At 48.3% G+C, this 26,378-nt stretch overlaps 1 protein-coding gene across 4 annotated transcripts in view; it reads left to right on the plus strand.

Moving 5' to 3' along the window:
• Positions 1 to 312: 312 nt before the first annotated feature.
• RASSF2 (Ras association domain family member 2) overlaps positions 313 to 26,378 on the plus strand; it is a 37,624-nt gene continuing 11,558 nt past the window's right edge. The window contains exons 1-5 of one of the 4 annotated variants that reach the window (XM_028525001.1): positions 313 to 687; positions 1,564 to 1,637; positions 20,274 to 20,364; positions 22,471 to 22,546; positions 24,548 to 24,699. In XM_028525001.1, coding sequence (XP_028380802.1) covers positions 20,306 to 20,364; positions 22,471 to 22,546; positions 24,548 to 24,699 — 287 coding nt within the window. In that variant the 5' untranslated portion in view covers positions 313 to 687; positions 1,564 to 1,637; positions 20,274 to 20,305. Of the gene's footprint in view, positions 688 to 1,315; positions 1,638 to 9,797; positions 9,817 to 12,898; positions 13,026 to 20,273; positions 20,365 to 22,470; positions 22,547 to 24,547; positions 24,700 to 26,378 lie in introns of those variants that run through there. The other 3 variants (XM_036009590.1, XM_036009591.1, XM_036009592.1) reach the window with 3 other exon arrangements.

The raw sequence follows: 26,378 nt of genomic DNA on the forward strand, positions 1-26,378 counted from the left end.
CGGGGCGTTCGAGGTGGGCTCCCCCTGGCAGAGTGACTGTTCCCTGGGAGTGGCTGTCATAGCGCGGGGCGAGCGGAGGGGCTAGAGCCAAGACACCATCCCTCCCTGAGAGGGCAGAGCGAATAGAGTGAGGGGAGCCAGTTCATCCTCCTCACCCTCGCACTGTTATCCCCTCCGGGCATTCACACCCCTGGCCCCTCCCCACCCCCAGCCCGAAGAGAAGAGGCACTGACAGCCAGAGCCCGGGCTCGAAGGCGGGGAAGTAGGGGACGCGCAGCCACAGCATTGTCTGCGAGGGAGGGGAGAAGCTCCGCCCCCCCGGGGGAGGGAGAGAGGGGGAGGGCGGGAAAGGAGGGGAGGAAGAAAGGCGAGGGAAGAGGGGTGTGGGGAGAGATGGAGAGCTCGAGAAAGCGGGGGAGGGAGGACGATCGGACCGGATAGGGGGAGATAAAGGCTTTGGGGAGGGTGAGAGGGCGAGGAGGGGTGAAGGGGGCGTGAGGAGGGCGGGGCGTCTGACCCCCAGCCACCCTGCCGCCCACAACCCTGCCGTGCCGGATTTGATCCCGGCCCTCCCACCACTGACCCAGGCTCGGGCTGGAGCAGCTCCCCACGCTGGGGCCGGGGACCCCTCTTTCCAACTCCACAGTCTCCGCTACGCGCACGAGATGCAGCCGTCTTGGAACACAGGCAAGGCGCGGGGCTCGGGGCGCCGGGGCGCGGGGACAAGGCTGCAGACGCAGCACGCGGGACGCAAGGTGCAGGGCACCCCGCGGGCCTCTCTGCCCTGCCCCTCTCCCACGTGACCGAAAGTTCTCCCGCAGAGTCCCCTGCCCGGTGCGGGTCAGTCCCTCAGTCCTCGCCTGCCCCTGGTCTCCTCCCTTCTCCCCCAGTCGCGAGAGGTGCCCGGGGATGCCAGCTCCCCAGGGCTGCCCGGGCTTGGAGCCCCAGCCCACCCGCCTTCCGGCCGGAGAAAGTTGTGGCTCCGAGCTCGTCCTCCTTCCCCGAGCCCTGGGGGTTCTTCTTTCTCTCTGTTTCAAGGGCGGTGGCTGGAAGGCACCCCTACCTCATCCCCGGGGTCCCGGGGACTCCCTGGCGAGGTGGGGCAGGGCGGCAGGTGCATGGATGGCAGACGCAGACAGCCCTGATGAGCACCCGGTCTTCAGTCGGGTCCTCCTTTCCCCGCCCAGTGGACAGTTCCCCAGAGTTGGGTTCCGGCCACCCTCCCCCACCCCGCTCAGGCCCCCTCTGGCTTCACGAGGAGGCTGGGTGCTCCGGGGCAGGGCGGGGGCTGGTCCTCGGGGCACTTCCCCTTTACTGCCTTCCCGCCCGCCTCTGGCGCTGGTGCTTGAGGTCCGTGGAGACCTGGGCTTTTTGTCCTGTAAGCGGGAGAGCGGCAGGTGTCTTGGGCGGACCCCACTCACTTCTGTATTTCGAGCGCCTGCTTTTTCCGCCTTGCTCAGAGGTGCTCTGTGGGACCTGGGTTGATCACAGCACCTGTGCACCTCGCTGAGCGGAGGAGCTGAGCACAAGGCTTCTCAACGGTGCCACGCATTTTATTCCCAGGTGACTGGAACCCGGGTCTCTAGAACGTGGCCTCCCAGAGGACAGAGGCTGTGTGGAGAGCGGCCAAGTTTATAGTGAGTACCTTACATATAATGAATGAATGTTTGAGCCAATGAGCTGACAAGTTAACAATTTGTCCTGGAGCGGGACTCAGTTCCTGCCACAGTTGATCTTGGTACAATGGAAGGAAAGAATTAGAAACAATGATTGTTTCGAACAGCTGCCTGTGAGCCGGAGCCAGGGGCCTTCTTTCCAGAGCATCTGGATGAGGAATCAGGGGTTGGAATTCTTTTACTTATCAATCCACATTTACTTACTGGGAACTTTTTCTGCGGCAGTCTGAAAAATTAAAGGCACTTCTCCTGACTAAGATATGTTGGGTTACTTGAGAGGAGTTCATCCTTTTTAGCTTGTGTCTGAATGCTGTGTCCTAGAGACTGTGTGGAGCTGGCCTGGGAGGTGCCCATTTGGGATCAGAGACCCTGGAGTGGGGCCATGGGTCTGGGCACCGGCTGTGCTTTCTCCTCCAGACAGGTCAGCTGATGCCTGGGAGCTGGGACAGGCAGGAGGAGGGGCGCTGGGTGGGGAGGTGTGGATAGAGAGGGCCTCAGATGATGGCTGGGTTCAGAGAGGTGAGGTAGTTTTGGAAAGAGGGTAGTTCTTGCCCCAGGAGGAGGCATAGCAAGCAGCCTGCTAGGGCGCCTGGAGGCTGGGCTGTACCATTTGGGTTTCCCTGTGCTGGGGTGGTTGGAGGTAAGTCCCACTCCTCCTCTAGAAGATGGGAAAGAGCAGAGGTTGAGTATTGGGGAGATCAGATAATCTTTGGGGTACAGTGTAGACATATCCCATGCTCTTCTGCCCTCATTTATGTGCTGGTGAAATCAGTTAGAATGATGAGGGGCACCTTTGGGAAGCTCGGTTGGGAGGAGGCCAGGGGATATGGGGCGCTCAGTCATGTCCTCCTTCTAGGGAAGGTGGGAGTGTCCTGTCTACACCTGGCTGAGTGGCCCAGGGCATATGCAGCACCTGCTCCTGCTGCACCTCTCTAGCTGGCAGCACACCCACCTTCTGAGGGTGGTCTGTCTCTGCCCTTGGGCTCCAGAACCCACCTCTCTGCATGGCTTCTGTTTGGGGGTTCAGACCTCCTCTGGAGAGGAGGTTTGTGTTATCTTAGGAGTTGGGAGTAGTAGGTGACCCTACACCTTGTTTTTGGCCCTTCAGTCCTCCTCAGTGTCTGATGCACTGGCCTACCTGGGACTTACCAGTCATCGCTGGTTTTTGCTTTGATGTGTTGGCCTATTTCCTGGTGCCCCGGAGCCAAGCTTTGTGCCTGCTTTCTGTGTGTGAACTGCTTAGGAGTGGCTGAAAGAGTGAGCTAGAGAGATGCCCAGGACCAAAAGCCTGGCATCTGTGCTGGCGTGCCAAGGGCTGGACTGCAGCGCTTGCCAGAAAAGGGTCCTGTCACCAAAGCATAAGAGGACCTTGGCCTGATTGTTGCTTCCAGTCCTCTCTAAGATACATTGGCAGGAAGCGTGCTCACTTTGAGGTGGGGTGCAGGGTCAGGGCCAGACTGCCAGAGAAGCCTGTGGAGAGGGTGAGGTGACCTGGGCGATCCACGGGCAGTTCCGGGACTTGCCCACGACCTCTGCTCCTCTCCCCCCAGAGTGAAAAACTGGGCAGTTCTCCACCATGCACTTGGAGTAGAACAAGACATCCAGTCTCTGTCTTCGAGACATAGTTGCTGAGAATGGCTACAGCAGAGTCTATAAAATCAGGGCAGCAGTCCCCTCCCTCCACTGCTCACAGTATGGTACTGTGATTTACCCCAATGACACCCTGGCCCATTTAAACACCTCCCCGCCTCTTCAGAAGAATTTTAAATAAATCCTTAAGGTTGGGCAAGCTCCCACAGACCTGTGATTGTGGTTTCATTTATTTGGCCTGCTTGTAGGTTCCCATGGAGGACGTTGAGGGGAGGGGAGGGGGCGGGAGGCACAGCGAAGCAGGGCACAATACACAGGGACAGTCTTCAGACTCAGCTGTCTGGAAGTCCAGGCGGTCATTTGTGGTCATCCCTGGAGTGGCCGACTCTGGAGCCTATAATCACAGATTGATGCAGCTGCTTGGGATGACATCTTGGGGCTGCGGACCTCCTGCCCAAAGCAACTGGCTGAACCAGAGAGGGCAATCTCTCACAGGAGAAGCGGGCGGGAAGGGCGTTTGGCTGATTCCCATGGGACAACCAAAGTAACTTGGACGGGCTTTTTCTATTACTTCTATTCATAAAAATTGGCAAAAAGATACCTGTGCTTCCCTGGGACATATCAAGCCAAAGTCACTTGACAAAGTAGGTTTACCTCACCAGCGTGGTGCTTTACCCATAACTGGTACTCAGTTAAGTGTTTGCTTGATTAACGGCCCATCTCTTTAAGAGTAATGAAACTAGTTCTGAATTTCGAGTTTGAATTGTACTCTACCATTTTCCAGCCGTGTGGCATTGAGAGCGATGTCAGCATCCTCCTGTGTGCCTTTGGCCTCAACCGATGGCTGGTGGGAGAGGGTGCTAAATGCTTCAGCCCCCTCACTTGTTTGTTGGGGTAACTTGGGGGCATGTTCTGTGCTGTCTCAGAGCTTCTTTCATTGGCTGCCTTCCTTCCTTGTTCACTTTCCCGCTGCCTTTCACTGGCACCTGAACCTGTATCTTAGCCCAGCTTCTGGGGGCCACCATCCTAAGAAAGGCTTTAGCCTGTAATTAAAAAGCCATTTGAAGTCTCTTGAGTGTTCGTTTCCCTGAGTGTAAGATGGAAATGATAATGATCCCACAGAGATACTGTGCTGTGTGCTCAGCCCGGGGCCTGGCAGACAGCAAGCATGCAGACAAACGTCTGCTGGCTCACTGATTAGTGTAGCAGGGACTGTGATGGGTTTAGGAGTGAAAGTTACGATGGACAATGGACCGTGGAGGATTATAGTGCTGCCCGCAGGCCGTGTGAGCAAACTGAGGTCACCTGCTCATGGTTTCTCCGTCTAGAATGTGACCTGTGGTGTTTACCAACTGGCTCTACAGGGAGGAAAAGGCCCTGCTTTCTGCTGTCTGCTAGTTTCTTTAGTGAAAATATACCCACTGTGGCAGATTTCAAGCTGCTACATGGCATTACTCAACACTGAGTTGGGCCAAGATGTGCTCGGTCAGCTCCCGAGGTCGGCAGGAGCCCACCTCAGCACACCGTGTCTGGTCATGTCCGAGCTGGGATGGGACCTCAGGTCTTGGTTTCCAACTTTGTACACAGGAAGGATGGAAAAAAATGTACTAGATGTCAAAATTTGGGGTATGTTTGACTCTGCCCCGAGCTGGTGGATTCATTGTGTGTGAGACACTTCTGGATTTGTTTGAAGATTATTGAAATGTTTATGCTCTGAGTGTTTCTGAGCCCCAGCTTCCCTATCTCCAAGCAAGGGGTTAGGTGATCCCACTAGTCCCTTCTAGCTCTTGGTTTTTTTAGGAAGAGTCTATTGCATTCTCCTTCTGTCCACACAAGAACAAACCTTTAACAAAAGAAAAACTTTCCTGTGTCCACACTTATTTTGTCCACTGTAGGGCACCCGCCTTGGACCACCCTAGTGCTTTGCTGGGGTCTTTCTGCTGGCACCGGGATCCAGTGGGCATTAACCCAGTAAAATTCTGCCTTCTTGGTATACCAATTTCACTTCATGACACAGGCATGCTGTGTCCCCAGAGGAGGCTGGGGAGTGGGGAGGAGGGGATGAGTTCCCATGGAAAGGACTGTCCCTCCTTCCCCGAACACTATGCAACATCACAGACACCCAAGTGGAATCCAGGAGCAGTCCGCATGGGGAAACAGACTTTAATAAGACAGAATTCAGCATCCCTGCTGCATTTATATTGTTGATGATCTTCCCGAGGGAGTCCCTGACTCAGCAATTCCACCTGGAGGAATTCTTATCCCAAGGATACAATTGGACAAGCACAGAAGAATGTGTGCACAGGGATGTCCTCAGTGTTATGATAACGGCCATCACAGCAAAAAACTGGAGACTCAGTGTCCACTAATAGGAAACTTGTTAATTATGGTGTATCTGTATACTTTGGAGTACCATGTGGCTACAAAAAATATAAGACAAGGATGTTTCTTTATTAATATGGAAAAATAGGTATTTCTAAAGAGCAGGTTACCAAACTATGCTATTCTTATAAAATATATCATATCATTCATTTATATTTGCCTCTGAAAGAATACATGACAAAATGCTATTAATGATTATCTTTGAGGGGAGATTTTGATCTTAATCTTTTTGTATTAAATATTTTTATATTTAATTATGATAAAATATACATAATGGAAAATTTACCCTTCTAATCATTTTATTCTTTATGTGCCCTGACAGGGGATTGAACCTACAACTTTAGCATATCAGGATGACGCTCTAAGCAACTTAGTGGCTGTCTTAGTTCTTTGGGGCTGCTATTACAAAATACCACAACCTGAGTGATTTACAAACAACAGCAATTTATTTCTCACAGTTCTGGGGGCTAAAGGTCAAGTTCAGGGTGTCAGCAGGTCAGATGAAGGTCCTCTTCCAGACTGCAGACTTCTCATTATGTCCTTACATGGTGGAAGGGGATAAAGAGCCTGTGGGGCCTCTTTAGCAAGGGCACTAATCCCATTCATGAGGGCTCCACCCTCACGACCTAATCACCGCTCAAAGGCCCCACCTCCTAACGTAGTTGGCTCTCCATATTTGTGTGTTCTGCATGCATGGATTCAACCAACGATGGATGCAAAGTACTCAGGGGTTGGGGGGGTGGAGAAATGTTACCTTAAAGTGTTACCTTATTTCTGATGTGTTCTATGTAGTTGGGCCTACAGTGGTTGTATCTGTACAGAGCATTATTCTCTAAACAATACAGTATAACTACTATTTACATAGCACTTACATTGTATTATAAGTAATTTAGAGATGATTTCAAGTATATGGGAGAATATGTGTAGGTTATATGCAAATACTAGGCCATTTATATAAGGGACTTGAGCATCCAAGGATTTTGGTATCCATCGCAGTCCTGGAACACACCCTCTGAGGATACCAAGGGATGACTGGACCATCACATTGGGGGTTAGGACTGCAACATGTGAGTTTTGGAAGGACATCAAACATTCAGATCACAGCCTTAGTATTAAATGCATTAAGTGCATTCACGATATTGTACGATATTGTATAACCACCACCACTGTCCATTTCCAGACCTCTTCAATTATCCCAGACAGAAACTCAGTACCCATTACACTAACTTTCCACTCCCCCCATTCCCTACCCTCCCTGCCTGCCCCAACCCGTTAACTTCTATTCTCCTTAGTGTCTACGTGAATTTGCGAGTGCAGGTACCTCAAAGAAGTGGGATTTCTCTTTTTGTGGATCATAATCTTTTTGGTTAACTATATTTTAAAAAATGTTTATTTTACATGTGTAATGAAAAGAAAAGGAAAGAGAAAGCCTGGGAGAGAGTTGCGGTGTTTGGTCTCAGCAGTTTTGCTTCAGTCAGGCAGGGTCACAGGTCTTGGCCATCTTCCCGCCCCTTCTGCCATCACCTGGGGTAGGGGGTCAGGGCCTGACTTGTGTCTCAGCATGGCAGGACAAAGGTGGGCGGCCAGGGGTTGGTGAGCAGCCCTGCCGGCCTAGAGATGACCTCAGTTGTGTCTTGCTGGTCACTGGCAGCTGGGCCTTGAGCCCCAGGCCCACTGCTGCCAAATTGTCTTGTCCCAGGGTCTTCTGTGTGTGGTAGTGGGATCGAGAGGGTTGCTTGGGGTTCCCAGCTACCCTGCAGTGAGTGAGGCCCCAACAAGGTGGAGTGGGTGGTTGCCACCATGTTCCTCGAAGATTGAGAACAAGAGCTTCAGCCTTTCTTATTTCAAGCATTCTTTGTGTGTTTCAGACTCTGCTAAATACTCACACAGTGGCTATGGGTATGGCTGCTGAGTGTTTGTGTACAGGCAGTATCAACCTGGCTGGGGTGTGGGGAGGACTTTAGCTGGTGTGGTCCAAGAGGCCCCAAGTATGGCGGGGAGATGGGTGGTAGCCTCAGAGTATGGGCTCTCTCTTCCTAAAGCTCCATATAGGATCTTACAGTTGACCATAGGGATGTCCGGGACAGGGATTGCTCTCTTGTGCATGTGACGGGTTGCACATGTGACAGACTGTGCATGTGATGGGTTGCACATGTGATGGGGTGATCAGGCACATGGTGCAGTGAGGTGGGGGGAGGCCGGAGAGGTGGTGTGCACGCTTCAGGTGGAGTCTGAGGTGACAGGACGTTGGGAAGCTTCTGGACCCAGAACTGGGAAACCAGGTCATGTGGCTTTGCTCCAGGACACCTGGTCCTGTGGAAAATGCTTTAAGTTCCTCATTAAGTGAGCTCCCAGAAGGGCCTACCTGGCCCTCCACTTAGTTGATGAGGGAATGTAGGTCTGGGAGGGGCACATATACCCACTGGGCTCTCCAGAATGTTCTTTACCCGGCTCTACCTGTGTTCTGTCTGCCCAGTAAGAGCTGCTTCTTTACTGCCAGAAAGTTGGGGAACTGTAAAGAGTTTACAGAGATGGCCCCTGAAGGCCATTTTGAGGAGAAGTTCTGCTTTTTGTGGCGTTGGTTTTCTGTTAGAATTAGTCAGCGGGGTGCATGTGGTTTTGTGGAAAACTTCCCCTCAGCTTCCTGGAGATGTTCTGGAAACCCCTGGACATGCTGTCTGTCCTGGCAATGTGAGGGGGTAAGAGATCTGCCGTGCGAGGGTGAATTTCCCTGTGCAGTTGCAGGGTGTGAATGAGGCTAAAGGGGGGTGGATGTAAGATACCCCATGATGGCTGTGCCAGGGGAGGGCTCAGCACCTGGGGACCCTTCCGTCACTCGCCCCACCTGGCTGCTTCTCCAGTGCAAGGAACCTTCACTCTGGGGTGGTGGAGGCCAGCGATTCTGGCCCCGGGTAGCAAGGAGGGGAAACCCGAAGATCTCCGCACACAAAGGGTGTCAGGCTACAGCACCAAAAAAGGAAGAACTGTTGGGGTTCCCCAAGGAAGGGGATGTGAGGTCAGAGGTGAGTAGAAATCACTCAGGAAACAGGAAGCGTGGCCAGAAAGAAACCTGTGCTTGCAGAAGAGGGGGAAGTGGAGGTGGCCCTTCCTCAGCTGTCGGGGTAGGTCAGCGTGTGTCCGCAGAGCTGAGACGCTAACCCACAGACAACCAGTTGGGGTTCCGGAGCGCATGGGCTGATACAGGCCTCGGGCTCTCCTGGGACTCCACTTAAATCCTGTAATTACTGGGCTGGAGGAAAGACTAATTTGCTCTTCCCCACTTAGGACGTGGAAATACCCTAAAAAATAGTTCTCAGTTTTGAGAAATGCAGGTCAAGGAATGCTTCGTCTTATTTGCCTTATTAGGACCAGTTGTTGCTTCCACCAAATTCCCGTTCTTTCCTCTGAGTCACACAGAATTTCACACTTTGCTTGCTGTTATCCCATGAGGGGCACATCTTGCCAGGGCCCCTGTGGTTGCAGGTGATGTAGGTGCTGCTTTAGGGAGGCCGATGTGACTGCGCCCTTCCCTGGGGATGTGTAGGTATTGGAGGATTAACTCCTAGGTCTTTGGTTTCTCTGACCCAGAGTCTTAATTGTACACACACACACACACACACACACTCCATACAGTCTCCCTCACACACCCATCCTTATACACACACCCATCCTTATATACACATACACAGTTTTTCTGTCTGGAGTTTTTACTTCCTACAGACGTTTTTGGTATCACTCAAACACCCCAATTCTCTGATGTTAGACTAAGAGCCTAAGAGCCTTTGGGTTTTCTTCTAACATTCATCCAGGTTGAAAGCTTGTGGATGCCCTTGGGATTTCTCTATAGACAAGTAGCTGTTCATCGGGGCCTGCAAGGTGACTGTTTGGGCACTTCTCAGTAGTGACTTCCCAGGTCCCTGACCTGGCTGCCCCTCCGCTCCCACTGGTGTGGGAGTAGGAGGCAGGCCTTCCCCAGCGGAGTCCCAGGACCTTTTTTTCAGATCTCCCCCAATCCCACCGGGAGTTCGGACCCGAATGTGGAAAGCCTGAGCTGCCACAGAAGACCTGAGCAGGAGCCGCCCCAGGAAAGAGCAGGGGCTTTGCAGACCAAACTGGTGCAGGGATCCCAGCTCAGCCACCTGTTGAATCTCAGTTCCTCATCTGGCAGGTGGGCCCAGCTAGGGCTGCCTTTTGAAAGGAGAGTGAGGTTTCTTGTCAGCAGGGGCCTTGCACCTGTCATCAGTCAGGTCCCCAGGCTTTTTCTGGATCGGGGGACAGGTAGTTTGTGGGTCCCATGAGTGTGAGGGGTAGCTTGTCCTTTAGACAGAGGATGAGACATTTCTGAGTTCAGTGGCTCTGGGACCTTGTAAGTACCCTGGTCTCTGAATAAGTGTCTTCATCCCTGGCCCCCAAAGGATCTGCTTTCCCAACCGCTTGTCCATTAGGCCAGTCACTCACTCATGTGCTATGAGCTGCAGAAGCTGGCTGCACCCACCTGTCCTGCATGGAACCTGCATGTCCATGGCTTAGCTGGGGCACTGGGGGAGTTCATGATGTGGGTTCATGTCAGCTCTGTGACCTGGCATAAGTTGCCTAATCTCTGGGACCTTCTGTTTCCTTACCTGTAAAATGGTAAAAATAGTGCCTTCCCTGTGGGTTCCTGCAAGGAGTAAGATGGAGCTTCTAGAGTCTCATAACTGGCAGCACCAGCATCCACTGGGAACTTGTTAGAAGTGTTCTCAGACCTCACTCCAGAAACACCGAAATGGGAACTGGGAGAAGGGGGTGGCAGCATCTGTATTTTAAAGAGTGCTTTGGGGGATTCTGATAGGTTCTCAAATGTGATGACCACTCTGAAATGACTGGGTCGGGTGCTTTTTAGCTGAGAGCTCTTCCTCTTCACTTGCAGAGAAGCTGCAGTCAATCAGGGTCTGCTTTGCCACTGTACATTCTTGGGTTTGCACCCCAGCTTTGCCACTTCCTGGCTGTGTTTCTGGCAAGTTACTTCTATTCCTTGGGCTTTGTGTCACCTGCAAAATTAGAGCGCTGGGGTTTCTTTCTTTCTTCCTGGGGTGGTTGTGGGGATTAACTGAGTCCAAGCAGGTGGTAGCCTGTAGTAAGCTCGCATTTGTGGTAGCCATCTATTGTTCACAATAATAGTACTGTGATTGTTCTGCTCCTGATTTTGGGGGCGGGGTAGGGGTGTGGAGAAAGGTGTCCAGGGCCTCTTGCAACTAGACTTCTGCCAGTTCTCTTGAGCTAAGCCCTTTCCTAATTCCTTACCTGCCTGCAGGCAGGGCAAGCCAGTCTTCTCCACGTGCCCTTTCCCTCCCTCTTCTGTGATACTTAGCATTCTTTGGGGTAGGGAGGGGCAAAGCCTTTTATTCATAGTCACAGCACAGTGGAGAAAGTGCAGTACACATGCGCAGAACACTTGACCTTAACTTTCCCTTTGGTGGTGTTTGATGCTTAGACCCTTTCCGGAGCAGAATGATTGGGAGAGCTGTGTGGGTGGGTCTCGGCAGCCCCACACTGACACTGGGGTGGGGAAGGGGATGGAGGTACATTTAGGGAAGTGAGGGTTAGAGATCTGTGGGGTGATCAGGTCCCTGAGAGGACATGGGCCTGGCCAGTAAGTGGGCCTTTTATTGGATGAAGCATTCAGGCAGGGGGCAAAGTGCACCCTGGTTCCTTCCGGGGGGCGGCCCACATTTTGCCCTTGTCCAGGGCAGGCTCAGGTTTGGAAATCAGGAGGTGGAAATTCTTGTAATCTCTAGATCTTGGCAGGGCTCCAGGCTACAGCTCAAGTCTCATTCCTCGTGTGGTGCAATAGAGCTGGGGTTTCCTGTTTGCCATCTGCACTTCTTCCTGCCCCGGTACTGGGGGCTGAACTACAGAGGGGCCAGCACCGTCTCCTCTGTCAAAGCTGCTTGGTTGCAAAGCAGAGTCCTTCAGGAGTCACGATGGGACAGACTTTAGCACTGTAGTATGAAGCACTGTGTCGGATAACTTTCTTATCCAACCCAAGAGCTTCAGATTGTCCCCAGAAGGCAGGGCAGTGTTCAGAGAAGAGGTGGGGACAGGCCCCAAAAGGGGAAGTTGCCAGCCTCGAGTGAGCATTTCCTCTGCATCTGGGGCCCAGGGCTGGCTTCCTGGCTTCTGTGGTGTGGTGCCTTGCTTTGCGTGACGGGCCCTTTGGTTGGCTCTGTGCCTACATACCCTGGCCCTCTGGGATGCTGCACAATTGTCCCCTTATCACTTTGAAATATTAGTTATGGGGAGGGGGGCACTAAAGACAAAACTCAGTTTGCTTTTAGGGAATTCTGCTTTCTTCATTCTTGAAAAGCTGTTTTGCAAGGCATTTGTGGGTGTCCTCAGTCTCTATTCCTACCCGATTTCACGCTGGTTCTCAGTTCTGGTTGTACATTGGCAACCACCTGGGGAGGCTTTTAAAATGGTCATGCCTGGGCCCTGCTCAGAGAGTCTGATGAGATTGGTCTGAATTACAGCTTGGATGTCAGGAATTCTAAATCAACTTCTCTCACTACCCCGCCTCCCCCCACCCCCACTCTGGGAGAGTCTAAAGAGCATTCAGAATTAGAACCTCTGAGATGTCTCGTGGTGTCTCAGAGTCAGCCGTTCCTCCCCCGTTGGGTTTCGGCTGAGGCCCTGCCCAGTGCACAGCCCTCTCCCCAGTCAGGGGGTGGCTCTGGGGGTGGCCCCTGGATAGTTTTTGTGGAAAGCGCTCCCCTCCCCTAGGAAAAGCTTGTCTCTTTTCCTAGCTATACTTTCTTAGACAGAGGTTGTCCTCCACTGTCCATCCTACGCTGGGAGCTGAGGTGGGAGTGCAGAGGGGCCTGGCTCCTGCTGTGCAACCAGAAAGACAGTTTAGGAGACTGAAACCAAAGAAACCACCACAGGTGGGGAGGTCATCATCTCACCTTGGACTTTCCTGCCAGGATTTGTCCCCCTCTTCTCTGGGGACTTTGCAGTTGATAAGTCAGCTGAGAGACATTTGTCTGTAGGTTGGAATTGTATAGCAATTAGCCCACGTGCTGTGGATGCTCCAACACCCGATTAACCACCCTGGGTTATCTGGGCTCCCTGACAGAAAGGGAGTGAGGGCACTGGAGCTTGGAGGAACCAACAGCCAGGAACAGAGGAGATTCTACTCTATTTGGAGTGAGCTTTTAATGACTTTTCCCACCTGCTCCAGCTTCTTGAGGACTTGATATTTGCCCCCTTTGCAGGAAACTGAGCTGGTGAATTTCATTCACGTGGGAGGCTTACAGTGGGAGGCTGGAAACACCTGTGAAAAGGAACAGGAAGGGGTCCTTCCTGCAACAACTTCAGGATTTTGAGTGGTCCAGAGCTTGGGCAAGTCTGTCCCCATTCCTACAGCTCAGCCCTGCACTGCACCTGGTAGTCCTGTGTGAGCAGCTACTTCCCCCCAGCCAGAGGGTGGGTGGGAGAGGGTGACAAAGCCAGGAGCTGCTTTAAGCCCAGACATGGGGCAGGTATTGTGGGTGATGCTGGTCCCCACCAGGATCCCCCTTACCTGTCATGTGCTATGGGATGTCTTAGCCGCTCCCTAGTCCCGAGAGCTGCTCTCTCAAGGAAATGCCTGGGATCGCAAGCCCTCCTCTGAGGGGCGGCCTGTGGTCAGTGACTGGCTGGCACATAGGTACAAATGCCAGGCCTGCTGGGCTCAAGTGGGACAGCTCTGTGGAGTTATCCACTCCCTGCAGCTCCCTCGGGATCGGGCTGTGGCTGGACTGCAGTGGGGCCCTGGTCACTCCCAGTCCTGCTTCCCTCACTCCCATAACGGGCTTCTCCTGAAAACACTTCCTCAGTAAACCCCATGTACCAGAATTCTCACTTCGGGCTGTGCTTCGAGGAATCCCCGGACCTAAGACTTCAGGTTAGCTTTTCCTTGGTCTGGCTGTTGAACCTTCCATCCCCCAAAGAAATTATGATAATGAGAATATTTGTGGGAGAAAGGCCCAGTCTGGGAACTAGGGGGTCCAGGAGGGAAAAGAAACACCAGACAGATGGTTTTAGAGTGGGATTAGATGCTGATGGAGGACAGGCTGAGGTGTGGGCTCCCGTCCCCGCAGCACTGCCCAGGGGCAGATCCTGTTTGGAGGGACAGCTATGTTTTGGCTCAGGGTCCAGAGAACATGTGAGTGTGCTTGGGTCTGAGGAGGAGCACAGGCACATTCACAGAGTGTGAAATGCAGGCCCAGAAAGTTCTCTGTGGCTGGGATGTCATCGTACTCAGTGGCTTAGGAATCTTCCTTTCGTCGAGACATTCTGTGTGCTCTTGGAGACAGCCATACCATACCTCCAGGTCCTCTTTGAAGCAGGCAGGAAGCATGGATGGGCCTCCCCATGGGACATATTAGGTTCCACTGGCTGGCTGGATGGCACTGCCCAGGCATATTATGGAGCTGAGGAGAGCCTGAAACATTCTGCCAGGGCGTGAAGTCAGTGCCAGAGGCTGACTGGTTGGTGGCCGCAATGTGTCTCCACCATGACTAGGGCCTGGGAGGCTCACCTCCTGACTTGGTGCTTGTGAATGGTTTTTACAAGGCATTTTGGAGTCCAAGTAGGGGCTGTAAATTGTTTTTATTTTTTTAATCCTCACCTGAGGATATTTTTTTTAAGTTGATTTCAGAGAGAGAGGAAGGGAGAGAGAGAAGCATCAATGTAAGAGAGAAATATCTGTCAGTTGCCTCCTGTACACGCCCAGATCACTCCCGGACCGGGATCTAACCTGCAACCTATGTGTATGCCGTGACTGGAAATAGAGCCCGCAACTTTTTGGTGTACGGAGCGAGGCTCCATCCAACTGAGCCACCTCGCCAGGGCCAGGGCCGTGAATTTTTAATAGTGACAGAGAAGGCAGAAGAGTTGCAACCAGCCAGCAGAGCGGATCCTTCTCTCCAAGGCTGCAGGTCTTGGCAGGCACCCTTGGAGGAAGTGTCCTCCACATTCCAGCACCAATTGCCGCTTCCTCTGACTTTTCCTTGTGTGGGAACAATACTCTGTTTAAGGAGTGTGGGACCCAACTCTAAACTTCCGGCCCATTGTCAGCTCTGCTGCTGGGTTTGCCTTCAAGTGTATGCAAATTTATCTGGCTTTTCTTTTTCTGTTTTCTCCTCCCAGCTGGCTGGAGGGAGCCAGTGATTGTGGTGATGGTCGGGAAGTTTGTGAAGAGAGGTGCAGATGTTGCCCTTGAGGCAGACAGAGGAGGTGTTTCGAGTCAGTTACCTGTAATTTCAGTTCAACAATGTGATAGGCGATGTAAATATTTCCCTACACTTTTAACCCAAGAAATGAAAAAGTAAGAAAAAAGGTGAGGAGAAGTAAAGCTGGAGACAAAGATCGAGCAACATGAGCCAGTAGGTCAGATTAACAGCGATGGCTTTGGTGAGATCGCCCACGGGTTGAGAGGGGCCAAAAGTTTGGAGAATTCTCACATTTGCGCTGTCAGACTTGATTTATATCTGTAACTGAGACAAGAGTTTGTCTGCCTCCTGCTGTAGATGGCCGATTGCGCTGACACGGGAGTGCCGTGGAGGAAAGTGGCGTTTATTAGATAGTGTTGCAGCATGGAGAGTGGGCAGTTTGCACTGGAAAACCCAAGCTCCTCGATGGTATAACAGGCAAGGGGTTTTACAGAACAGAGGTCATGAGTAATCATGAGTGAGGGGATCAGGCTCCTGGACTGCAGAGATTGGTCAGTTCTTATTCACACTTCAGCAGTCTGACTTACTCAGCTCCTGGGGACTTCCTGTCTGGGTCCTGTGACTGGGTCCCAGGTAGTCTCCAGCATAAGGAGAGGTAAGGCATCTTGGTTACCCGAAGAACAGAAAGAAAAGAATGGACTGGACATTTCGTGCTTCCTAGTGTACATTCTTCTGTTACCTTAAGCTTTACAGGCAGGCCTACGGGCCCAGGATGTGCCTGCGTTCCGGTGCGGCTGTGACGCTTCAGAATAATTTTAAGTAAAAGCTAAATTCTGATATATCTAGTATGTTCTGATTTGTTGTTGGCTTCATATTGATTGGAAGTAAAAATGCAGTGGTGAGAAAGATTTCATAGTTTATTAGCTATTTGTATTCATTTTTCTGTGAATTATCTGTTCATGTCTTTTGGCCAGTTTTCACAGAGTGTAGAATCTTTTTCTTATTGATGTATTAAAGCCCTGTACGTATTAACCTTTTGTCATACATATTGTAAATATTTTCTCCAACTTGTCATTTGCCTTTCGACTTTGGGTAGGGTAAATTTTTCGTTTAAACAGAAGTTTAATTTTTTTATAGATTGGTATCAAATATTTTTATTATGCCTTCTGGGTTTTGGGTCTTGTTTTCCTTACTCCTGCATGCTCTTCTCCTTTGGCAACCATCAGCTTGTTCTCTATATCTATAGGTCTGTTTCTGCTCTTTTTAATTTTTTTATCGGTTTTATTTTTTTAAATTCCACTTAAAAGTGAAATCATATGGTGTTTGTCTTTCTCTGATTTATTTCACTTAGCATAATAGTACCCTTTAGGTCCATCCATGTTGCAAATGGCAAGATTTCATTCTTTTTTATTAATGAGTACTATTCCATTATATATGTCAATCACATCTTCTTTATCCATTCCTCTATTCATGGACATCTAGGTTGCTTCCAAATCTTGACTATTAATGCTGCAATGAGCATAGGGCTGCATATATCTTTTCGAACTAGTGGGTTTTTTTTTTTTTCCCCAGATATAACCGCAGAAGTGAAATTGCTGGATTATATGGCAGCTTTATTTTCAATTTTGTGAGGGACTTCCATACTATTTTCTATAGTGGCTGCACCAGTTGACAGTCCCACCAAGAGTACATGAGGGTCCCCTTTCTCTACCTCCTCGCCAGCACTTGTTGTTTGTTGATTTATTGTTGATAGCCTTTCTGACAGGTGTGAGATGGTATCTCATTGTCATTTTAATTTGCATTTTCCTGATGATTAATGATGTTGAGCATCTTTTCATATGGCTCTTGGCCATTTGTATGTACTCTCTAGAGAAATGTCTATTCAGGTCCTTTGCTCATTTTTAAATTGGAATATTTGGGATTTTTTTGCTATTGAGTCATATGAGTTCCTTAAGTATTTTGTATGTTAATCACTTACCCCATATATGGTGTGCAAATGTTTTCTCCTGTTCTGTAGGTTGCTTTTTCATTTTGCTGATTGTTTCTTTTGCTGTGTAGACGTTTTCTTATCTTGATGTAGTCTCACTTATTTCTACTTTTGTCACTTGTGTTTTTGGTGTCACATCCACAAAATTGCTGCCAAGATCAATGCCAAGAAGCTTTTTCTCTATGTTTTCTTATGCTTACAATTTCAGGTTTTACATTTGAGTCTAATCCACTTCAAGTTAATTTTTGTAAATAGTGTAAGATAAGGGCGCAGTTTCATTCTTTCGCATATGAGTATCTAGTGTTTTCTAATACTAACAGACTATTGTCTCCCCATCGAGTATCTATGCATGGGTTTATTTCTAAACTCTTAATGCTGTTCCATTGGTCTCTGTGCTGGCACCATACTGTTTTGCTTACTAGAGCTTTGTAGTGTAGTTTGAAATCAGGATGTCTGATGCCTCCAGATTTGTTCTTTTTTTTTGTCAGGATTGCTTTGCCTATTTGAGGTCTTTTGTGGTTCCATACAAATTTTAGGATTTTTTTCTATTTCTGCAAAAAGTGCCATTGGAATTTTGATAGGAATTATATTGGATCTAGAATTAGCTTTGAATAATATTGACATTTTAACAATATTCTTCTGATCCATAAATGTGTGGTATCTTTTCACTTATTTTTGTCTTCTTCAATTTCTTTCCTCAAAGTTCTATGTTAAATGTACAGAAATTTTACTTAAGCTTATTCCTAAGTATTTTATTATTTCTGATGCCATTGTAAGTAGAATTGTTTTATTTCTTTTTCAGATAGTTTGTTGTTAGTGTATAAATGTACAACTGATTTTTGTATGTTGATTTTGTATGCTGCAACTTTACTGAATTTGTTGATTAAATATAATAGTTTTTTGGTGGAATCTTTAGGATTTTTTATATATAAGATCATATCATCTACATACAGAGACAGTTTTACTTCTTCCTTCCTGATTTGGAGGTATTTCACTTATTTTTCTGGCCTGATTGCTGTGGTGAAGGTGAGAATGGGTACCCTTATCTGATTCCTGATCTTAGAGGAATAGCTTTGAGTTTTTGTCATTGAGTTTCATGTTAGCTCTGGGCTTGTCATATCTGGCTTTTATTATGTTGAAGTACATTCTTCCTGTACTGAATATTTGGAACTTTTATCACGAAAGGATGTTCAAGGGCCTTTTTTGCATATATCAAGATGATCATATGATTTTTGTCTTTCATTTGATTAATGTGATGTATCACATTTATTGATTTACATATGTTAAACCATTCTTACATTCCCAGGATAAATCCCACTGATCATGTGGTACAGTCCATTTAATGCACTGTTGCATTCAGTTTGCTAGTATTCTGTTGAGAATTTTCACACTTACATTCATCAAGCATATTGGCCTATAGTTTTCTGTTTTCTTGTGGTGCCCTTATCTGGCTTTGGTATCAGGGTAGTGCTGGTATTGTGAAATGAGTTTGGGAGTTTTCCCTCCTCTTTACTTTTTGGAAGAGTTTCAGAATGATTGGCCTTACTTCTTCTTTAAATCTTCTCTAAATCTTCTTTAAATGTTTCTGTTTGTGTTTTTTTTTCACAATTCAGTATTGGTAGGTTGTATGTTTCTAAGGATTTACCTATTTTTCCAGGTTATCCAGTTTGTTGGTATACAAGTTAAAGATTTGCTAATTTTGTTTATCTTTTCAGAAAAACAGCTCTTAGTTTCATTGATCTTTTCTATTGGTTTTTCTGGTTTCTATTTCATTTATTTCTGCTGTGCTCTTTGTTATTTTTTTTTTCTGCTAATTTTGTTCCTCTTAGTTTGGGCTTAGTTTGTTCCTCTTTTTCTAGTTCCTTGATATGTAAAATTAGGTTACTTATTTGGAACCTTTATTTTTCATTAATGTAGGTATTTATTGCTATAAACTTTCCTCTTAGAACTACTTTCTCTGCATCTCACAACTTTTGGTATGTTGTGTTTCAATTTTTTGTTTCAAGATATTTTTGATTTCCCTTTTGATTTCCGCTAAGATGGGTTGCTGAATGCATAAAGGCGTGTGTAGATGGACAGATGTGCGATAAAGTGAGGATCGTGAATGTTAAGGGTATTCTGCCATGGCCACTCACTGTCTTCTTTCTGCAACTTTACATTTGCAAACCTTCAACTGGACGAAGAAAAGAAGAGAGAAGACTCAGATAAATAAAATCAGAAACAAAAGAGGAAACATTACAACAGATACCAGTTTATGTTTGAAAATTATCATAATAAAATGTTGGATGAACTTCGGGCACTGCCGTTACCCAGAGACAGCCAGCCTTTTGTTCATTTATATACACATATGCATGTCACATGTTCTCAAATGGGGCAGTTTAGCTCCCAGGGGATGCTTAGTAATGTCCGGAGACACTTTTGATTGTCATGACTGGGGAGCTACAGCTGTTGGCATCTAGTGGGTAGAGGCTAGGGATGCTGCTAAACACCCCCCAATGCGCAGGATGACAAAGAATGATCTAGTCCCAAATGTCAACAGTGCTGAAGTAGAGAAATCTTGACATGTATATGTATGTATACATATAAACATGTATGAGACTGTACACACATACTCATACAGCAGGCTCAAATAATGTACTTCATTCAATGACATTCTATTATAATGTTAATGAAATGCCTTAGGAACTTAACTCTCATTTATATCAGTTAGCCTGTGGCTGATATACTGATAAAATTGTTTCATTATACATGTTTTGCTTAAAGTTATCTATCAATAACACTGAGGCCTGACTGTATATGTGTGTGTGTATATTGTGTGTGTGTATGTGTGTGTATAATTGAATATCTGAATATTTTTCTTTAAATAAATGTGTATATGTGCATATTTTATGCTTACATATATTTTAAACATAAGTGGACTCATAGGTTTGTAACCTGTGTTTTCATAATGTATTGCCATTTTCCCGGTAATTAAATTGCCTTCACAGAATCATATTTTAAAGGTGATTGTAGATGTATAGCTGTGATTTATTATGCCTAGCATTATTTGGGCATTTTTAGGTGGTTTACCAACCTTTAGTGTTCCTCAGTAGAGTCTCTGAGCTGCCCCTGTCAGCTGGGTCTCCACTCTGGGTTGTGAAGGTTTCTTCAGAGAAGCCTCCCTGGTTGTCCTTGGAACCAAGTTGGGTGTCAACACTCTGTGGCTAGGGCACTTGTTCTGGGGCTGTCTAAGGGTTGCCATATTTCCTTTGTGTGTGTTTTTTTTTCTCCAAGTCCATGGCAAGCATTCCAGCAGCCAGCACTAGTCCTGGGTCACCATGGGCCTGCCCAAGCTGTGGGTCTGGAAAAAAGGCAGGGAGTCATGTGTCCCTGGTCCCCAGCCTAAGTTCTGCTGATTCCTAAGGACACAACCTGACTCTAACCTCTGTCTTCTCCTTTCAAATACAGGTCTCTCCTTCTGATGAAAAGAGCAAGGAAGAATGGACTACAGCCACCAAACTTCCCTAGTCCCATGTGGAAAAGATAAATACATTTCCAAGTAAGACTTTTTCTGTACTGTGCTGCCCCCAGTAGCCAGCCCCCTGCGGATGGAAGCTCTTGGCAGAGATGCCTCCTTTGTACGTGAGAGAGCTAGGGCTCTTGTGCGTGAGAAAGAGCTAAGTAAGCAGCTAAGTGTGGGCAGTAAGAGCCTCAGCAGGTTGCTGCTCTAGAAAAATATGTCCCCAGAGCCTGGCCATAGAGAGTGAGGTAAAGGGCACCTTCAAGATATGGCACATTTGAAAGCTCAAAAGAGATGGTATCCTGGAGGGCTTCCAAGAGGAGGAGTAGCAGTAGCTGCTCAGTGTCCTGTCTGTGGTATCTCGCAGGGAGTCCCAGCTGAGTGGAGTACCTGTGCTGCTGCGGTTCTGGCTAAAACGGGCACAGGTGACCCCTGGCAGGAGGAGACAGTGTCATTGCTTTGTAGGCACTAAAATCTCTTGAAGTCAGCTTTTTGGTAATGTGACAGGGCTGAGCCAAAATAGACTCTTTTGAATTATAAGTGTCAGGATACATCTCTATATCCAGCACAGGGACATAGCAGCATATACTGGCTACTCTCTGTCTTAACTAAATGTTTAACTTTCCTGAGTCCAAATTGTATTATTATTATTATTATTATTATTTGAGATGCCTTGGCCGTCTGCAGACACACGGTGGTGGGGGATTGGGGTCATTCTCTATCATTTCATGGGTGGATTTCCCCGGGGACTTCTACTGACTAGTCATTTTACCTCCTATTTTCACATCTGTGTGTTCAAAAGTACCAAACAATTTTGGGTTTAAGTTATTCGGAGCTACATTTTTTACTAATTCGTTTTGGCTTGTGTAGAATTATTCCAGTTTATCTGGGTTGAGCTTGTCAGGAACTTCTTAGAATTTCCAACCAGGGCTTTGACCTCCGGCATGGCCCCAAACACCCCCACGGAATGGCTGGATTTACGAGGACCACAGTCCATCGCCTTTGTCTGGAAACAGGCAACAGCACACAGCAGCCTCCCGGAGCTTCCCCCCTGCCAAATCCTCATGCACACCACACATTTTCAACAAAACTCAATCAGACTATTCTCAGGTTTGACAAGGGCGTGCCCTGATCACAAAGGGCATGAAGCCCTCTCTCTCCCATGCTCAGTAGAGCTGTGTCCTGAAGGAACACCTGGAAAGTGGTGTTCCTTCTTAGCAGTTAAGAAGGCCTGGTACCAGGCTTTAGAGGGGATTTGCAAGCCAAAAAAAATTTTTTAATAAACAAAAAGCACCTAGAATGGAATAAGAAGACAAAAAAGCACATAGAATAGAATATTGCTAGGGCCCAGAAGCCCCCTCATGGCTGCTTCTAGTTGCTGCTCCCCAAGGTGAGCCACTATCCTGAACACAGACACCCATTTCGAACTTTATATAAATGGAATCATACAGTAGCTTTTACTCAACATAGTACTGTGAGATTCATCTACATTGTGTGTAGTTTATTCAAGTTCTCATTGCCATATAACCTTCCATTGTATGACTGTAGCTGCCTATATTCATCCATTCCACTGTTGATGGGAGTTTGTAAGTTTTTAAACATGTGATAAGGTCATGTCCGTGAAGCATAAGTCAGTGGGACCAGACCTGCCACTTTTAACTTTCTCAAAAGCCTAGAAGTGTCTGAGTCTCGTGAAAAAAGCCTGTAGGGATTGTCCTCTCCTCAATCCCAGCACGCATGAAGGAGGGGAGGCTGAGAGGCAGGAGAAACCCTGCCTGTGGGTCTGAAGTGTGGCTGCCTCTGTGAACCTGTGGCTTAGTACGGACTGCTTACACAACTTGGGTTTGAGGAGTATCGTCAGAGCTGCCAGCTTTCACCAGCAGACGAGGCTGCCTTGGTTTTCTAGAGTTGCTTTTCTTTCATCTTCAGTCTGTTCTATGTGGTCTTTATTCTTGATCTTGATCCTGGGGGAAGGTGGTGTTGGGGGTGGCGGTAGGACCCCGTGTGTGTGCATGTGTACCCCTGTGGACAAGCACCCAGACTGGGGTGACTATGGGCCAGGTTAGAGGTGAGAAGAGAGGGAACAACTGCATTATAAGTGGCTTTGGCTAAGACTGTTATACCTCTTGTATTTTTTCCCCTCAGAAATGAACTTCTCCTACATCTGAAGACCTACAACTTGTACTATGAAGGCCAGAATTTGCAGCTCCGCCACCGGGAGGTGAGGAGTCCCCAGGGGAGGCTCCCTCACTGGAGGGCCAGCCCAGTTTTTGCCTCCATGTGTCCAGGGTCTAAGGGGCCCTGTGTCCTGGCTCCCTGTCCCTCCTGCCACAGTGAGTGGCTTCTCCTTTAGGATGTTAACAGGAGACCCTGGTGTTCTTTGGAAGGAGACCCCAGGTCCAAGTTGTTCCAGAAAGGGCGAGCTTTTCTGGTCCAGAGACATGCCTTGGATATGAGGCTGTGCTAGCATCTGCTCACTGAGGGGAGCTCTCCAAAGGGAGGCTTTTGCGAAATGACCCTTTTGGAAGGCTCTCAAGCAGGCTTCTTTATTTGGACAATTCAGGGACCTTCCTAGTCCTCTGTTTACACATTTGGGCCCATAAGACAACCACCTAAGCTCTGGTGGTTCCCCTCACTTTTCTCCACAACTGCAGCAGCCTTCCTAGGGTGCCTTCTTGGAATGCTGTTTGTTTTCCAGCTGTCTTTCCCCAGCCCCCATCCTGCATCTAAGTTTACTCATCCTGTATCCATTTCTGTAAAGCCCGTTATCAGATAGAAGGGACCTGTATAGGAACCTGGCAAAGTAATTTATACTCAAGTGTTCTTGACTGATAAGAAGGTATGTGTAATACCCTTCTAAACACATTTTCAGGTTATCAAGCTATGGTGATTTAAACCACAGAAAAAGATATCAGATGGTAGAATTTCAGCTACGAAGACAGACTGTTGGGGATAGTATGTGGATGCAGTGACGTTTTCTGTGTCCCTCAAATAAGCCAACTCAGGCAAAGCCCTACTTTGGGTTAAATTCTGTCCTATGAGAATGTAATGTAAAGTAATGATGCCAGCCTTGACCACCTAGAAGGCCGTATATGCAATTGGCACTTAAATACAGTCTTTCTCCCCAAGATCCACAAGTGTCCTAAAGTTGCTCGGCTCCTCTCCTGCGTTCTTCTATCCCCCCTCCCTCTCTAAGGATGATCTGGGGCTCAGATTAGCTTGCCCGCTGGTCAGGTATCATTTTCACCCATGGGGCTTGTCCTGAAGATGTGTCTGTGGCCCAGGTCTGACGTCTGTGGGCCCTGCCCAAAAAGGTTTTTCTGAGGCTTGGGAAAGAAAGCCTGACTGTTTTAGGCACTGACCTCAAAGCTTGTACAGATTAGTGGCTGTGCCATTAACAAGATCATTGTCCTTAAATAGCTTTTTTGAGGTGTGTCCTATAGAAGGAATTCTCAAAATGCTTGGTGATTAAAGAGTTTTATGGTCATAGATGAGATCCATTTCTTGGGGTTATGCAAATGCCCTTAGAAGGGTTTCACATTTACCTTGTTATTGGGGAATCACCCTTGACTATGAATTTGGAATTATTGCAAGATGTATTCACCTCTTGGAGAGTCACGTGTAGCACATCAGCTCACTGTAGGTTCTGGGGAGTTCTGCGGTTAAGAAATCTGATCAACACAACATCTCCCAACTCATGACGACTCAGCACCCCTTTTAAGGTGACAACTGATCAGTAAAGGATTCTGTATTCTCTATTCTGCTAAAATATTCTGCTATATATTCCAGAGAGTAAACTTGGGGAACTATTACTTTAAATCTCATTCACCCAGCAAGTTACATTGCTAAACATATGTTGTAGCTAAAGGCATCATTTTCCATAGAAGAGAGGAAAATAGTTAATTCTGTTAGCAAGGCTAGTCTCACATTACTTTAAGAGATGTATTCTTCTTTCTTTGAAGTCAGCAGTGTAAAAAACACCCCATTTTTATAATGTGCACATGTGTACTTGAATTTCCAGGCAACACATGTGCTGACCTGGGAGGTCGCCCTCGTGGCCTCAGGGTAGTTTACAGCGGAGGGTGTACTGGAGCTGGGTGTGATATAGCTCGGGTGCGTGCAGCTAGGACCCATTCAGGATGCTGCCAGTGGCCCCTGGCATGGTGCTGGCTTCTGCTGGGCCTTTCTTCTGGGCTCACCACATCAATTGCTTTGTGGGCAGGAAGAAGATGAGTTCATCGTGGAGGGGTTGCTGAACATCTCCTGGGGGCTGCGCCGGCCCATCCGTCTGCAGATGCAGGATGACAACGAGCGCATTCGCCCCCCTCCCTCCTCTTCCTCCTGGCACTCTGGCTGTAACTTGGGGGCTCAAGGGTGAGTAAGGGCTAGAGGCGTCTGGGGGTTTGGTGTGTTCTTGAGCAGGTGGACGCCACCTTTTTCCAGCTAGCCTTGACCCCAGCTCCTGTTCCTATCTGTTCTGCTCTGGGAAGAGGAGAAAGGGGTAGGCATTGGGTGATCAGGCTTCCACTCCTGTCACCAGTTACTGAGTGACAGTCAGAGTGAGGAGGGGAGACACTGAGTCAGAGAGAAGCACCAAAGCCTGGTGAGCAGTGTCCCACATCGTGGAGAATTTCCAAGTCTCAGAGGCATTGGTAGCGGCCAGCCAGGCCCGGCCTACACATTTCTGACAGGACACCTGATGCTCCAGCATCCTCCCCCCTGGGACCACCCCATAGAGAGACCCTGCTCTGGAGACATTTAGGGTTCAAACCTTCAGACCAGAGCTTTCCATGTCTTGGGAAAACCCAGAAGAGGAAAAGGAATATCACACCCAGTCCAAGCCAGCCAAACTGTGTGTGTGGTGGTGTGTGATTGCTGGTCAGTAGTCCGGGATGCCCTCTCTTCTGGGTCCCCACTGGAAGACCTGTGAAGGCTGAGCCTGCTCCCCTCCTCCCTCCACCGCCAAATGAGTAGCTAAGTGCCTTTAGTAAGGCACACCCTCCTCACTGTGTTTCTGAGACTTCAGTTTTTAGGGTCAAGTGACTAGCCTGTTTCATCTTGAAACTTGCTGATGCCGACTGCCTTCTGACCAGAGCACGGGTTGAGCATGCCAATCTCTTGGCCAAAACCACAGTGATGATGGTTTTTCTATTTTAAATGAGAACCAAGCCTTCTCTGTTCGCCACATGGAATGTTTTGTTAAACTCCGCAGCCGAAGCTATCTTTCTTTGAAGTTGAGAGGGGCCCACGTTGTGGCCCAGCCCTGGAGCTGATCTGCTTGTTTTCCAAGAGCATTTGAGGGGAAAAGCCTTTGCCCATCCCACCAGGGGCTGGAATGTCTGGCCATGGCTCTTCGGCTTCATCTGTTTTTGCTGTTTTCATACTCTGCATTCAGCACTTTTACTGTACTTGATTTCCAGTGGGCCAAACTTTCCACAGCCCCACCCGGCTCCGAGACTAGGTTACATTCCATTCCCTGAGCGAGATGAGTTCTGAAATGTCATTAGACCATGTGGCCCATGGCCGGGCCTACTAAAGGATCCTCTACGCACTTGTTTCTTTTCCCTTCCCTGTGGCATCAACCTGGTAGCTGGCTGGTTCTTGAAACCTGCAAATACTGTGAGTTTTCAGAATGTAAATAATGTCATCCCAGATGCCTGCTATGATACAGTGAATGCCTGGGCCACTGTGTGAAGAAGGATGCTGAGACCAGTTTCAGTGAGAAAGAGAGCTTTGGACAAAGGAGGAGTGGGTGCTGAGTGTTCACCATTCCAGACAGGCTCTGACCAGTTCCATTCTGGGGTCAGAAGTCATAGGTTATACTGCAATAGGAAGTTCCTTTAGATTTTTCCATTTTAATTGTCTTCCCTTAAAACTATCATCCCCTGAACATGGTCCTATCTCTCTTCTGGGTCCCAACGAGCCCACGCTCTTCTCACAGTGGGATGGTCCTCATTGTTACATATGGCTCTCCTTTCTGGCCAAATCCTCTGTTGATTTCAGGTGTGTTTCTGTGAGCTGCTCCCATTGCCCTTCTTGGCTCTGAGGAGTTA

This window comes from Phyllostomus discolor, chromosome 9, assembly GCF_004126475.2.
Source record: "Phyllostomus discolor isolate MPI-MPIP mPhyDis1 chromosome 9, mPhyDis1.pri.v3, whole genome shotgun sequence".
Classification (NCBI taxonomy): domain Eukaryota; kingdom Metazoa; phylum Chordata; class Mammalia; order Chiroptera; family Phyllostomidae; genus Phyllostomus; species Phyllostomus discolor.